The sequence below is a fragment of the Sturnira hondurensis genome, unplaced genomic scaffold (genome assembly GCF_014824575.4).
Source record: "Sturnira hondurensis isolate 20B ecotype Veracruz unplaced genomic scaffold, ASM1482457v3 Scaffold0010600, whole genome shotgun sequence".
Classification (NCBI taxonomy): Eukaryota; Metazoa; Chordata; class Mammalia; order Chiroptera; family Phyllostomidae; genus Sturnira; species Sturnira hondurensis.
Window position 1 is genome coordinate 86,001 of NW_028083231.1, and position 12,947 is coordinate 98,947.

At 57.6% G+C, this 12,947-nt stretch overlaps 1 protein-coding gene across 4 annotated transcripts in view; it reads right to left on the minus strand.

The window, feature by feature from the left end:
* The window catches only part of ATP2B3 (ATPase plasma membrane Ca2+ transporting 3), a 50,083-nt gene extending 42,825 nt beyond the window's left edge, over window positions 1-7,258 (minus strand). For all 4 annotated transcript variants that reach the window (XM_037059236.1, XM_037059235.1, XM_037059238.1 and 1 more), the window contains exons 1-5: window positions 6,931-7,258; window positions 2,178-2,375; window positions 1,713-1,970; window positions 1,171-1,296; window positions 358-483 (exon numbers count right to left, since the gene is read on the minus strand). In XM_037059236.1, coding sequence (XP_036915131.1) covers window positions 358-483; window positions 1,171-1,296; window positions 1,713-1,970; window positions 2,178-2,375; window positions 6,931-7,135 — 913 coding nt within the window. In that variant the 5' untranslated portion in view covers window positions 7,136-7,258. The remainder of the gene's footprint in view (window positions 1-357; window positions 484-1,170; window positions 1,297-1,712; window positions 1,971-2,177; window positions 2,376-6,930) is intronic.
* Between the last annotated feature and the right edge of the window lie 5,689 nt (window positions 7,259-12,947).

Below are 12,947 nucleotides of genomic sequence, written 5' to 3' on the forward strand. Positions count from 1 at the left end.
CATTCTGACCCCATCCCTACCGAGGCAGGGCACTCACCCAACCCTGGCACGTAAATCCCAAAGCCTCTAAGGAATAACCATCTGAGTGAAGCTGCTCTTACACAGAAGTTGGGGGGACCCCTGACCTACTGGCTCTGGGGCAAAGACCCCAGAAGAGGGCTCTCCAAAAGGAATCAGAAGAGAGGGTATGGCTTCCCAGCCCCCTGAGGGCTGTCTCTCCCGTAGAGAGAGCCAGAGTTAGAGCCAGGGACTGGGCCAGTGAGTGTCTGCCAGCAGGCAGGCAGCGAAGAAAGAGCGAGCTGTGTAGAAGAGGGGCTAGCCTCTCAGCGCTGGGAACAGGGGTATGTGTGGCCTTACCTTTCTTATCCTTCTTCTCCTCTTCCTCTCCACCTGCTCCAAGCAAGGTAAAGATGATGCCTGTCTGGGAGTTCACACCCACAGCTGTCACCACCATTCTTCCAGAACCTTCCATCACATGAGTGCCTGGCACAGCCAACACAGAGCGACCAAGACAGAGATTTGCACCACCAGATGTGAGGCATGCTCAGCACCTATAGGTTTGGTCCCAGGAATCCCAGAAGCAGTGACTCAGTGTCTAGAGGTCCCTGGAGGTGACATTGACCCTATGCCTAGACCAAAGTCTCATTCTTGGCTTGGAGCAGCTGGTTTCCCAGAGGCACGGGGTGAGCCATTCGTAAGGCCCAGCTGGGGCTTCCAGCTTCTCTGTCCTGTCGTATACTGCATTTGCCACTGGGATAAACACTAGACTAAGACAGAACCTTCTGGAAAGGGAATACTATCCCCCCTGGCTCTTCACGAGGGTTTAGATTGGAGCATGGCGCTGTGTTGACCCAGAGCCAGCTCCTACCTCTAAGGACTTCTTTGAGGACATCAGGGGTCTCCGGGGTTAGAGAGGCCCATGTCTTTCCCTGAGGCTGGAGCACTACCACCATGCCTCCCACAGGCTGCTCTGGCCTTGAGGAAGGTGAAGTCTTCAGACTCCCTAAGCAGAAGGGATGCTGGGGCTTGGGTGGGGGGCAGTGCTAGTTGAAGGGGTTGTTGGACCAAATGCCTTCCCAAGGCTCCTCGGTGCTGGGGCTGCTCCAATGGGGTGGCAGCCAGCCAACTCCCAGCTTCCCTAAGGGCTGGGCCAGTGCCCTGAGGCCTCACCTGAGAGCAGCATGGGGTCTTTGTCGGCTGATTTGCGCACGTGGTCTGATTCTCCTGTCAGGGAGCTCTCATCGATTTTGAGGTCGTTGCCCTGGATGAGCACGCCATCGGCAGGCAGCAGGTCTCCTAAGGCCAGCCAGGCAGCCAGAACCACAGGCTATGGGTCCAGGAGGCCTTTCTCCCTGTGGCCTCGTGCCTCACCCGGGGGAAGGTCCCATCGGATACGGGGCCCTCTTCCTTCAGCCTCCTCCTTTCTGGGGAGACCCACCAATCACTAGCCCTGTGGTTCAGCTCCCAGAGAGTGGGGACAATAGAAGTGTCCTGCAGTGTTGGGGAAGGCTTTGACAGGCCATGCAGATAGCCAGTTTCCCTAGGAACCCCTGCTCATGAACCCCACCTCCAGCCTCCCATAGGTGAGGGCACACATGCTCCTGGGGAGAAGGCCTGCACTGGGTGTGTGGGGGGGTCTCCTCTGTCCCACATTACCCCTGAAATGGGAGCTGAGCTTCCTTTGCAGAGTGGGCCATGATGGTCACACTCACCATACTTGACCTGGGCGATGTCTCCTACCACCAGTGCAGCCACAGGGACCTGGAGGAGCTGCCCATTCCGGATGACAGTGAACTTCTGTTCCTGCTCTATACGGCTCTGCAGGCCTCGGAACTGTTTCTCCTTGCTCCAGTCATTGAAGGCCGTGACCAGCACCACACAGATGACAGACAGCAAGATGGCTGCCCCCTCGATCCAGCCAGCCTCGGCCTCTCCTTCATCTTCTGCCCCAGCTGACACATTCCCACATACTGTGCCCGAGGACAGAAGGGAGTACAGAGGTGCCAAAGGAGTCACTCCAGCTGGCTCCTTCCCGACACTGGAGTGGGGACATCCTGTGACCCTCCCTCATTTCAGGTTCCATTCCTCCCTTCCTGTCAGCCCAACTGTGCTGCTGCCCTTGTCCTGCACCTTCCTGCCGCGTCTCCCTCACCAGCCCTCCAGGCCCTAGCCCTCACCTTCACTCTCCTCGCCAGGTGGTGCGTAGAATGAGAGGCCCAGGGAGACGATGGCAGCCACCTCCAGAATGATGAGGGTCACGTCCTGCAGGGCCTCCCACACCAGCTGCAGGAAGGTCTTGGGTTGCTTGGGTGGGATGAAGTTTTGCCCATAGATCTGCCTGCGCTTCTCCAAGTCACTGGCGTTGTCGGCCAGGCCTGCAATGGAGAGCAGAGGTACAGACATGACAGAATAGGCAGCCAGACCCCATGTGGCCTTACTACTTCTTCCCCTTCTCCTGAGCAATTCTGTGTCTCCTTGTACACTGAAAGCACCAGTAGGTGGAAACTGTACTGGCCTGGCAAACACTGGGGGCATGTATGTGGGAGTGCCTGTGTGGCCCCTCCAGCTGCCTGGATAGCTGGGGCATGTAACCACTACATACCTCAGAGCTCCTAGCATGAGGAAGGGCTGGACTACCCTCATGATACACTGTGTGTGTGGTTGGTGGGTGCATCTAGAGACTACGGTGGGTCACTCCAAAGGGATCTTGTCAGTCTTGCTCATGCTATTGAGCAAGGGCCTGGCACCCGTGATGCATGGGAGGTGTACAGAGACTACTGCCAGCCCTCTGCCTCTAGAACATGAGTCTCACGGCCTGCCCTCCGGAGGCATCTGTCTCCTTCCTGATGTCTTTTGCAGACCCCGCTGCAGTGCCACTCCGCATCCAGGGCTGGGGTCACAATGAAGAACAGGACAGGGCATGAGCTTCTTGCCCTGCCCATTGGCCCCCTTGCAGCTGCATGCTCGGTGGCTACTGAACATCTATAAGTCCTAATGTGATTGCCAGTGGGTCACACTCATGCCACGGTGTCTTCAGGCCATCAGGCAGAGGACAAGGAGGGTGAAGGCTAGGGAAACTCGTCCCAGTGGGGAAGACCCTGTGGCCTGAGCAGATGAGGAACTGTGACATGGGGATGAGAAGCCGAAAGGGGCCTGGCCAGATAGTTCTAGAACCTTGGGAGGCCCCTCCACATTCTGAACAAGCTGCTGTTTGTGGGCTGGGAGGGAGGGTGGGTCTGGTCAACACAGGGGCCGCGAATGGCTACAAGGGGGCTAGCCTGGCATTCAGAAGCTAGACCCTTACTTCTCTTCCTGGGACAACCTACTTCCTGCCCAGGCCTGTCCAGAGGCCTCTAGTTCTCTGCCTCTAGAACATGAGTCTCCTCAGGCCCAAGCCTGAAAGTAGCAAAAGCTGTATGGTACTGGCGTCCAGGCCACTGCCTCCCAAGGCTGGATTCTGACGTGGCCACCTTACCCAGAGGCAGGCAGATGCGATGGTGCAGTCCTCTGCCCCACCCTCAGCCCTCAGGATTTGGCTTCCTTTCAGGGTCATCTGTCCATGGAGCTTCCCATGCCCGGTGCTGCCCTTGTTCCCCAGCCTTTCCCTCTTCTCTTCTCCCAGTGCCCAGCCTCACACTGACACCTGGTGGACTGATGGCAACTTGCAGTTCCCAGCCCTGAGTAGCTGCCACGCCCATGGTCTCTCCCTGGGACAGGGGCCTACCAGAAGGCTTGAGTCAGCCCGCGGGGTACTCCCAGCCAGCTTGGAATGGTATACAAGACCAGGCCCCACAGGAATTGAGAACAAGAAAGTGCTAAGTGTGGTTTCAAAGGAGATAGGAGGAAGGAGAATGGGTGTGCACTGGTCAGAGAAAGAAGGCTTCTGGGGAGGAGCATGGTGGGGCCTCTTGGAGGTGGAGGGACTGATAAGAGCAAAAGCCCACAGCCGGCACAGAGTTGGCACAGCTCCTGAGATAGGCAATGACCACATGCTGTCCTCCCCACCCAGCAGAGCCGCAGCTGTCCCTGCCCTTCTCCCCCGGCCTCATCGTAAGGGGCCAGCTGTGGCTCAAGTTTCTGGAGTCTGCAGCTTCCCAGTTGGGTGTTTAGGAGAAGCTCAGGTCCTTAGCTCCTAAGGGCTAGGGACCCAGCTGAGGGCCTGTACCCCACTCCTTACTGGGGCTTGTGTTCTTGAACTACAAGAGATATAAAAGGTGTGGTCAGGACGAGGGAGGCATTTGAACTGAATCCTGAGTCTCCCAGACACCCAGGTTCTCCCCTCCCTCTGCCCCAGGAAAGGACACTGATATGGAGCCCATGAGAAGGACTCCCCCACCCCGAGTTTATGGTCTATGGCACCACATGAATCTGCATCCTGCCTGCCCTGCCCCACGTACCCAGCTTGTCCCCATTGGAAGCTGTGCCCTCAGGGGCCATGTCCCCAGGAACTCCTTCCCTCCTTTCTTCCCTCCCTCCTCCCTCCCTCCCTCCCTCCTCCAGCCTGTCCCTTGGCCTTGGTTTGCCCTTGATGCTGCAGCAATGCTTCCCTCTCTCTTGCCCTAGACCAGCTGGAGGCCTTGACCTTCCTGTAGGCTCAGGGGTCCTGACATCTGCTGCCACTGAAGCACTCACAGGGTGGGCAGGCAGCTGCAGCCCCTCTGGTTTCAAGCACGCTCTGGCCTAGCAGGCCCCCAAGGGCAGCCCACATCCAGGGTGTGGGGACAGGGGCCGCCGGTTGGCATAGACACAGATGGGCGTCCTGCCCAGAGCAGAGGCCAGATGCCATTGGAATTGGATTAAGACCACGTTGTGCGGCTCTAGGCTAATCCACCCCCTCCTTTCCGTGACTGCTGGTGGAGGCCAGACAGAGGAAGGGCCGGCACCCAGGGCCCCCAAGCAGGCCTGCCACTGAGCTCGGCCTAAGATCTGGGTTCCTTGGCTTCTGGAATCCTCCTGGATTGCTAAAAGTCTCCTCCCTAGTACACCATGCACCTCCCTACCCTCCCCAAACCAAGACTTTGCCAGCATCCCCAGTCTGCCAACTGGTGTGCCCTAAGGGGTTGGTGTAGCACCTGGGGCGCAGCTAAGCCAACCCCCTGCACAAGCTAAGTCCACTGTGTCTGGGCAGGAGTGGGTGGCGAGTCTAGGTGAGAACTCTAGGTTGGCTTAGAGTTCTAAGGTTGACTAGGGTCCCTAAGGTTGACTAGGGTCCCTGACTTAGAGTCCCTAGGTTGACTAGGTTGGCAGGTGTGCGAGGATCCCACAATTGCTGACGGGCCAGAGTCAATCACTCCTGGCGCCCAGACCTTGAGGGCTCCCAGGGCCAAAGAGGTGAGGGGTGGTCCTCACACCACTCATCCTTTGGGACGCAGGCCAGGCCTGGTCGGCTCCTTCTGTTGGGGCTGGGCCACCAACCTGGGCACCTGCCCTTCTCCATGCCAGCCCTCCACAGGCAGCGGGTGTGCTCCAGAGCTGCTGTGGCAGAATCAGGCAGGTTCCCAGGGGCCTTGACATTTTAAATATTTAACAAAGCCTGACAGGCAGAGGAAAGAGCTGCCAGCTGAAGCCCATCTGCTTCCTTTTATCTGGGGGAGGCCAGAGCTCTTGTGGCTAAATGGCCCCAGATCATGAGGGAGGGCAAGGAGGAGGGAAAGAGAGAGATCCTCTGGCCCTGAGCCAGACCATCTGCCCCCATGACATACTGTGCCGGGCTGAGCCCCTTGACAGTGCAAACCAAGAGAGACCCGGGGCATCCAGGGAAGGCCACCTACCTCGGAGTTCCTAACCTGGTCAGGTGGGCACACTCTCACTTGGCCCTCAGACCCACTTCCTCCCGGGTGGGCCATCTGCGCTCCCTGTCCCCAGCCCACGAGCCACCCGCAGACAGAGGGACCAGGGAGCAGGAGACAAGGGCGATGGCCAGGGCCTTGGGTAGATGAAGATGTGATGGCTGAGAGCAGAGCTGATGAGATCAATCAGTGCTGGCCCAGAACAGGCCTGGCACTGGGCTGGGACAGCCCCAGCAGCCTTGCCAGGGAGGTGCCAGCTGGGACAGAGAACGCTCCAGCTCCTGGAATCTGGAGCCAAGCCTGGCTCCTGGTGGTCCTGGCTTCCCAGCAGACCCAGCAGGCAGGACTGGGGGAGGCTGGTACAGGGCAGGGCAGAAGATCGCCTCCGGATCAGGGGGGAAAGGACCACAGGGCAGTCAGGCCTCCACTCCTAAAACCTTCTAAAGGATGCCCCCAGGCTCCATAGAGGCTCCCTGCAGCAGATTTGCTCAGATCTACACCGCCTCAGGCTTGCACCTCTTTGGGACAGACTGCCACCAGTGCGACCTCCACTTGGCACTCTGGGCACCGCCCCCTCAGGCCCCACCGTACTGAAGCCGTCCCCACCCTTGCCAGGGAGAGGCCTCCTACAACCGAAGCCCTCAGGGGGTCCACACCCTACACTCCTTCCTCTTCAAGTCCTGCTTGAATGGACACAAGGCTGAGTACACGGGGCACCCCAAACATACAGAAAGGGGCCATCTGGCCTGCATGTGCTGACCTGGTGCTGTTTCCTTCCTTCCCCCTTTCTGTCACTCGATCTCTATTATTCCAAAGAAGAGACGAATGCAGGGAGCTGCTGATTATGAAGGTGCAGGCACAGGGGTCTGGCCAAAGCTCATTGAAGACTGTGGGTTGCCTAGAGGGTGACCTTCCCACCCCGTGCAGACAATCTCCTGCTCAGGAGAAAATGGCTTGCCGGAGAGGGCATGGTCAGGGTAAGAGTGCCTCTCAGAAGCTGCTGCAGTGGCACCACCCAGCCCTCGACTGGGCCTGCCTGGGACATCTTCAGGATGTTCCTAGATGGCCGGGAGGAGTGTCGGGTGGACCCAGAGTCCCCTGTGAACACGTGGCTGTGCTGTGTCTCTGCTGGCAGACTTACCCTCTGTGGGCGAGGTCTTCAGTCTCCTACAGAGCCCGCTGACATCCCCATAAGCTTCTTGGACCTTCTGCAGTGCTTCGGCCCCTCGGAGCTCCATGAGGGAGCGCAGTTCAGCCAGCGTGCACCCAAAGCCGCCTGCATGGGGGGCCTCCCGCTGCTGGGGCTTGGGGTGGAACTCGATGGAACTGTTGGCCATGTCACCCATCCTGCCTGTTGCACTGGGAGGAGAGGATGCTGGGCCTTCTCACAGGTGCAGACTCAGGGGCAGGTGGCCACCTGGGGGAGGTGCAGCAGAGGTGGTGGCAGTAGGGAAGTGGCCACGTGTGGACACCTGGGAAGATGGAGGGGAGATGAAGCCAGGGAGCAGTTGAAACAAAACCAAGGTCCATTCTTCTAGAACGTCCTCTGCCAGTCTGCACTCAGTCCAAGTCCTGATTCACTAAGTACGAAATTCATCCCTCAAGCTGGGCCTGTGGCCCTGCTGCCTTGACAGGCTCACCTGCCAGGCCGGCCAGCCCTCAGTCCTGCCCACCAGGAGCACCCAAGCTGGGAGGGCGGGACTGATTAGTGATGGCCTTGTCCTGGCATGGGTGGGTTAGCCGTGTCATGGTTCTCCCACGGCTATGCCCCTCCTCCAGCAAATCATCTAATTCATCATGCTACAGTTCTTGCCTGATTAAGACTCGCCCTGTGAGGCCCGCATGCTATAAATCCTGGGCAGCGAGGTGATCTTCCAGCACAGCCTCTGCTGCTTATGGCTCACGGTTTCAGGCCTGGTGACGCACAGGGGCCCAGGGAGCAGGCCAAGCCATGGACAGGGTGAGCTGCGTGCCAGGTCAAGGTGTCTCTGCTATCCTGTGAGTACCTGGGAAGTGGAGGCAAAGAAGGGAGGGGGCCCAGAGGAAGCAGGAAGCGAGAGAGAGAGAGAGAGAGAGAGAGAGGAGAGGGAGAGGGAGAGGGAGAGGGAGAGGGAGGGAAGGTGGGAAAGAGACGGGGAAGGAAGGAGAAAGGGAAAGGGGAAGGAGGAGATAAAGGGAGTAAAAGAGGAGGGGGCGGAGGAGAGGGCACACAGGAGAAATTGGAAAGCAGCCATAGGTCACTGGCCACTTCTCTTTCCTCCTGCCCTGCAGCACAGTGCCAACCACTCCCCTACCCCAACACACACTGAAAGCAGCCAGCTGACTCCTGGGTCACACCACCTTCTCTCCTCTGCAGCGTAGCATGAAATTGTTGTCCCTCTTACTGTCCCCATACTACACCGCCACTGCCCATACCTGCCCAAGATACTGCTGGCGCCTCAGCTGCTTCGTCCTCAGCCTTCACAGGGTCTGGCGGTTTGGACCACAGGTGTTTGCTGAGCCTGCTGGGTGTGTCCCAGGCCTCTAGCTTCTCCTGCTGGTCTTTCCTTACATCTCCTTCCCAGCCTGCAGCCTTCCTGCGCATGAGTGGAAGCATCCCCCAAGGCCATGTGCTAAGCTCCTAGGACTGAAGTAGTCTCAGTGCAAATGGCCTTGGCCTTCACACCAGCAGAGAGGCCTCCTGGCAACGTGGCTTAGTTGGGCCTGATCCCTCACCTCTGAGGACGCTCCTGGCTCAGAATAATCCTCTTGGAGGCAGAATTTGGCCACCAATCCAGTTTTCTGATCTAGAACCGTCCTTGAAAACACAATAACCCGAAGCCCTATGGTTTGGTACTCTCAGGATTGCCCCTCCTGTCACTTAGAGCCCTAGTGAAGGCTGGGAGTAGAAACGCACCACAGCCCTCAGGGGCTTGGAAAATGGTGGGAGCCTCAGTTCCTCGGGATGCTAGCCCCACCTGTCAAGAAAAAGCATGTGTACCTAGAGCAGTCCTTGCCAATAAGGTCTGGGAAGCAGAAAGGCACCTCAGGAAATGGCTATCCATGTTTTAAAAGTTTGGACATCTCAGTCTTCACTCCCTAGATACCTTTCACACAGAGCTGCCTTCATTACCAGATGTGGGAACCAAGTTGCAGAGCCACAAATGTGCCATCCTCTCTCACGGCCACGAAACTCCCCATGGCTCATCCTTCCAGTCTGTCACCTAAAAAATCTCTACTGAACATCTACTACATGCCTGTGCTGGGGACAGAGTGGTGGACAGGCAGACAGGCTAAGAGGCGGGTGGACAGAACTGAATGCATTCCCACCCTCTCCATCTGGCTGGGATATGGCTACGTAGCAGGTCCTGCCAGTGAGTAAATGACATCAGAGTGATGGGGGGGCACAGTTTACATTGGGGGCAGAGGTCAGGGAAGGCCCTTGGAAGAGGCATATTTAAGATATGACCAGAACAAGGTGTGGAGTGAGCCATTCTTCTGGAGCAAACTGTTCTGACCTCAGGAATAAGGCAGATAATGAGACAGGTCAGTGGGGGGAGGAGCTACAGATCCCTTGGAGCCATGAGTGACATGGGCCAGCACCTGGGCAAGGACAGACTGGAGGGGCAGAAGCGGGGAGTGGGAGGGGACTTTGGTCAGTCATTCTGCCTGACTGGGTGAGGGTGGGGGCATTGTGGATGAGCCCTGAGTTCAGGGATGTGTGGGGCAGCAGAGTGGTATATGAGGCAAGTTGGGCTCCTTTTGGGGTTCTATTCACCAGGGCAGGAAACCAAAGCTTGGCCATCTGAAGTGGCAGAGCCATGAGGACACACATGTCTCTTGCCTCTGACCACAGGCCTCGATGGACCATGGAACTGCTGGAGACAGTGATGGAAGCTTTCAGTTGTTACCTACACTCCTTGGTCCTCCCCACACAGCTTCACCTGGCATCTCCACCTATGCCTGTGTCCCTGCCAGCTTCCTTTCCCTGCTTAGGACCTTCATTTAGGCTTCTAGAGGGGATGGGCAGGGTCTGATTTATCTATGCTGACATTGGCTTCAGCCAGCATCAGGCCCACAAACTCCCTTGTGAGTCGGCTTTCTGAGTTCAGCTGTCTTCCAGGCCCCAGCCAGGCGGGGCTGCTGGGAGAGGACCAAACAATTGGTTCTGTGGGTGCCGGGGCCAGGTGGCAGGGGCATCCAGCATAAACGTGAGTCAATTGTCCCTGAGCAGAGTCCCCAGGCCATGCCAGCCCTGGAAGTACCGGCTGAAGAGAGTGGCGGGCACTCACTCTAGGCTCTGATGCCCTTGGCAGGCAGGCCACTGGCCTGCATTCTGAGACTTTCCACACGCGTCTAGGGCACCAGGGGTTAGCTGTGCACCCGAGTGACCCTCATCAAGCCACCTAGGAACTCCATAGGGGCTCTTTCTAAAAAGGAAGCAGAGGACGAGTCTCTTCCTTTGGAACCCCTTATCTTTTCAGCCTCTACACCCACTTGGCTAAGGCTTGGTTGGAAGGTGCCGGCCCCTGTCACAGGGCACTGGTGGGTTTTGGGAGTGACAGAGTGAATGGTGCATAGTTAGGTGGGCTCGTCTCAGTGGCCTGACAGAAATGCCTATTCCATCGAGCAGGGTACCCTGCACGTGGGCAGCACAGCGTCCCTACCCTCAGGCCCTCCAGGGTTCACCCGAGGCCAGCTCCGTCCTCCCTCTGGAACCCCCTGCCCCTGTCCCCCAGTGCGGCCCTGCTTTGGATTAAGCAATAGCAGCCCAGACAGAGCCACGCTGGGTCCTTGAGCAGCTCCTAACGGGTAAGCTGTTGTTGCTGTGGCCGACTGGGCCCATGGTGACTCATGGTAAGGAGACCAGGTGGGGAGGTGAAGCCTTGCCTTCTGTAGGGCATAAAGCATTTTGGCCCCTTGCTATGGCCTCTCGGCCGGCCCTGTGTCCCTCCACACTTCAGTATCCCCTGATACCCTGCCTCCACCCACGGCCTGCTCCTTCTTTCTCATCCCCCACCAAGCAGATCCTAAGTCTCATCTACCTCCTAATAGGTCTCCTTCCAATTGGGTGGCTTGTTACGCCCTGCTCAGAATCTTCCCTAGTTCAGGCGTTGTCACTCTCTCTGCCTCCAAGCTGCACTGGCCTCCAGAAAACCACACGCAGTGCTTCAATCCCCTCACCCCCATTAAGCAAAAGGCCATATTCCTTCAAAGAACCTTCCAGCTCCTCTCCTGCTCTGGCCTGGTCAGCCACACCCCTGGCTGGTCTGCCCACTGCACTGCCGCCCCCTGCTGCAACAAGCAGCGTTGCCAGCTCTGAGCACTCTGCACGTGCACTACCCTGCACACTTTCTGTTCCATCTCCACCGGCCGCCTTCCAACAATTTTGAGGGGCCATTGAAGTGGAACGTGCTCGAGGGAGTATCTGCCACAACTCATTGCTGCTGAGTCTAGAATCCCATGACTGGTCCTATTTTGCTCTGCTCGGCGTCGCAACAACCTGTGAGCATGTCTTTCCTGCTCTTGGGGTTGTAAGCTCTTTGAGGCCCGTGGTTATTGAGTTGGTGGGAAGTCTATTGTTTGATCAGCCCTGGGTGAGGACGAAGGCCTGGAGAAGTGAGTGAGTAGGGGCCTGGCTGGAGAAGGAGGAGCTGGGAGCCTTGGGAGGTGGGGGCCACTGTCCCAGAGAGCACAAGGGCGAGGGGCAGGGATAAAGTACAGGAACGTCCACGAACCCCAGCAGGCTACTCTCAGTGTGCTCAGGGGTCCTGCCCCAGCTCTGGGGGCCTGTCAAGTCGAAGACTGCTTGTGCTAACCTTTCTCATCTTGATTAATGCCACAGGCCACAGGGCAGACAGGAGCCATCAGTTATATCAAGGTCTATCATCGACTGTTGGCTGCTGCAGGGGCATACACTCTTGTTTTCCTGGGTTCTCTGTAAGTCTGGGCGATGGCCTTCCTTGGTCTGAATAAGGACAGCAACCGCCCCTGAAATGGCCAAGAACAGAAGTGACCGGGCCTATCAGTTCTGCAGGCCTGACAGAGATGTTCCGGACTGGGCTGGTTGCCTAGAACGTTTTATAGGCACCAAAAGGGCAGGGAATGTACCATTTCTGTACTCTTTCATCTTTCAGACTTTAATTGGCTTAATTGAATTGGAAACATCCACAGAAGGGGACTGGGACCTTCTGGCATTTGCTCCACCCTTGCACAAGCTGGCCAGCATGGTGGGCTGGCGAGAGCAGAGACCTGCGGAGGTTCACTTGCCCGCCTTACCCTTGCACTGGCATTTGTAACAGGCCTGCAAACCTCAGGGGTTTGCAGGAGGACAGCAAAGGACAGCTTAAGTTTAGGTCTGTCCCCCCTGCCTTCTGGACCTTTCTTCTGTCCCTAGGCCCAGTGGTGCATGACCACGTGATGAGAAACACAGGAATCCTCTCCCCATCCCCGGCCCTTTCTGGCTACCTCTGTTCAGGCTTTGGGTGCTCTCCCAGCACCTCTAACTTAATCCGTCTGGATCCCCCACTTCACCTCCCTGAACACCCCCAGGCCCTGGAGCTTCCTGAAAGAGATGGGGGCACCCCTGTTCCCAGGGTCCCCTCTCTTGGGATCTGCACTCCAGATGTTTTCCTCATTGCACCCTCAAAAACACCCTGTGAGGGCTCAGGGAGATCCAGTGATCAGATCTCCTGGCCGTGTTCCTGAGGACAGTCATGATGCTTCATGGCTGCCAGGAGACAGGACCTTTCGGCTTCCTCAGCTCCATGTGGATCTGCCCGGCCTCGCCTTTGCAGGCAGGAGAAGGAATGGAAGATGAAATCCCACTGCTGTCCAAGTCAGAGGTGCAACACATTAGAACATACCCTGTCCTCATCTGTGGAAATAGGGCCTCATCACAGTCCTTGTCCACCGCCACCGAGGCTATAGTTGCTGGGGTCTGAGTGGATGTCTATCCTCACATCGATAGTGGGGCATTTGCTGCCTCCCCAGGGTGGATGAAGCCCGGCTGGCAGTACCATTTAGAAGCCAGGCAGCCGCCGTTCCTGGTGTTGCTCCTAAGTCACTGTGCAAGTCCAGTGGGAGGATGCCTGAGGGAAAGGGCTGGGTGCTACCCCCTGGGGGCTCCCACACGCCCAAGAGGTCACATCCTGGGGCAAGAAGGAAGCATAATCCAGC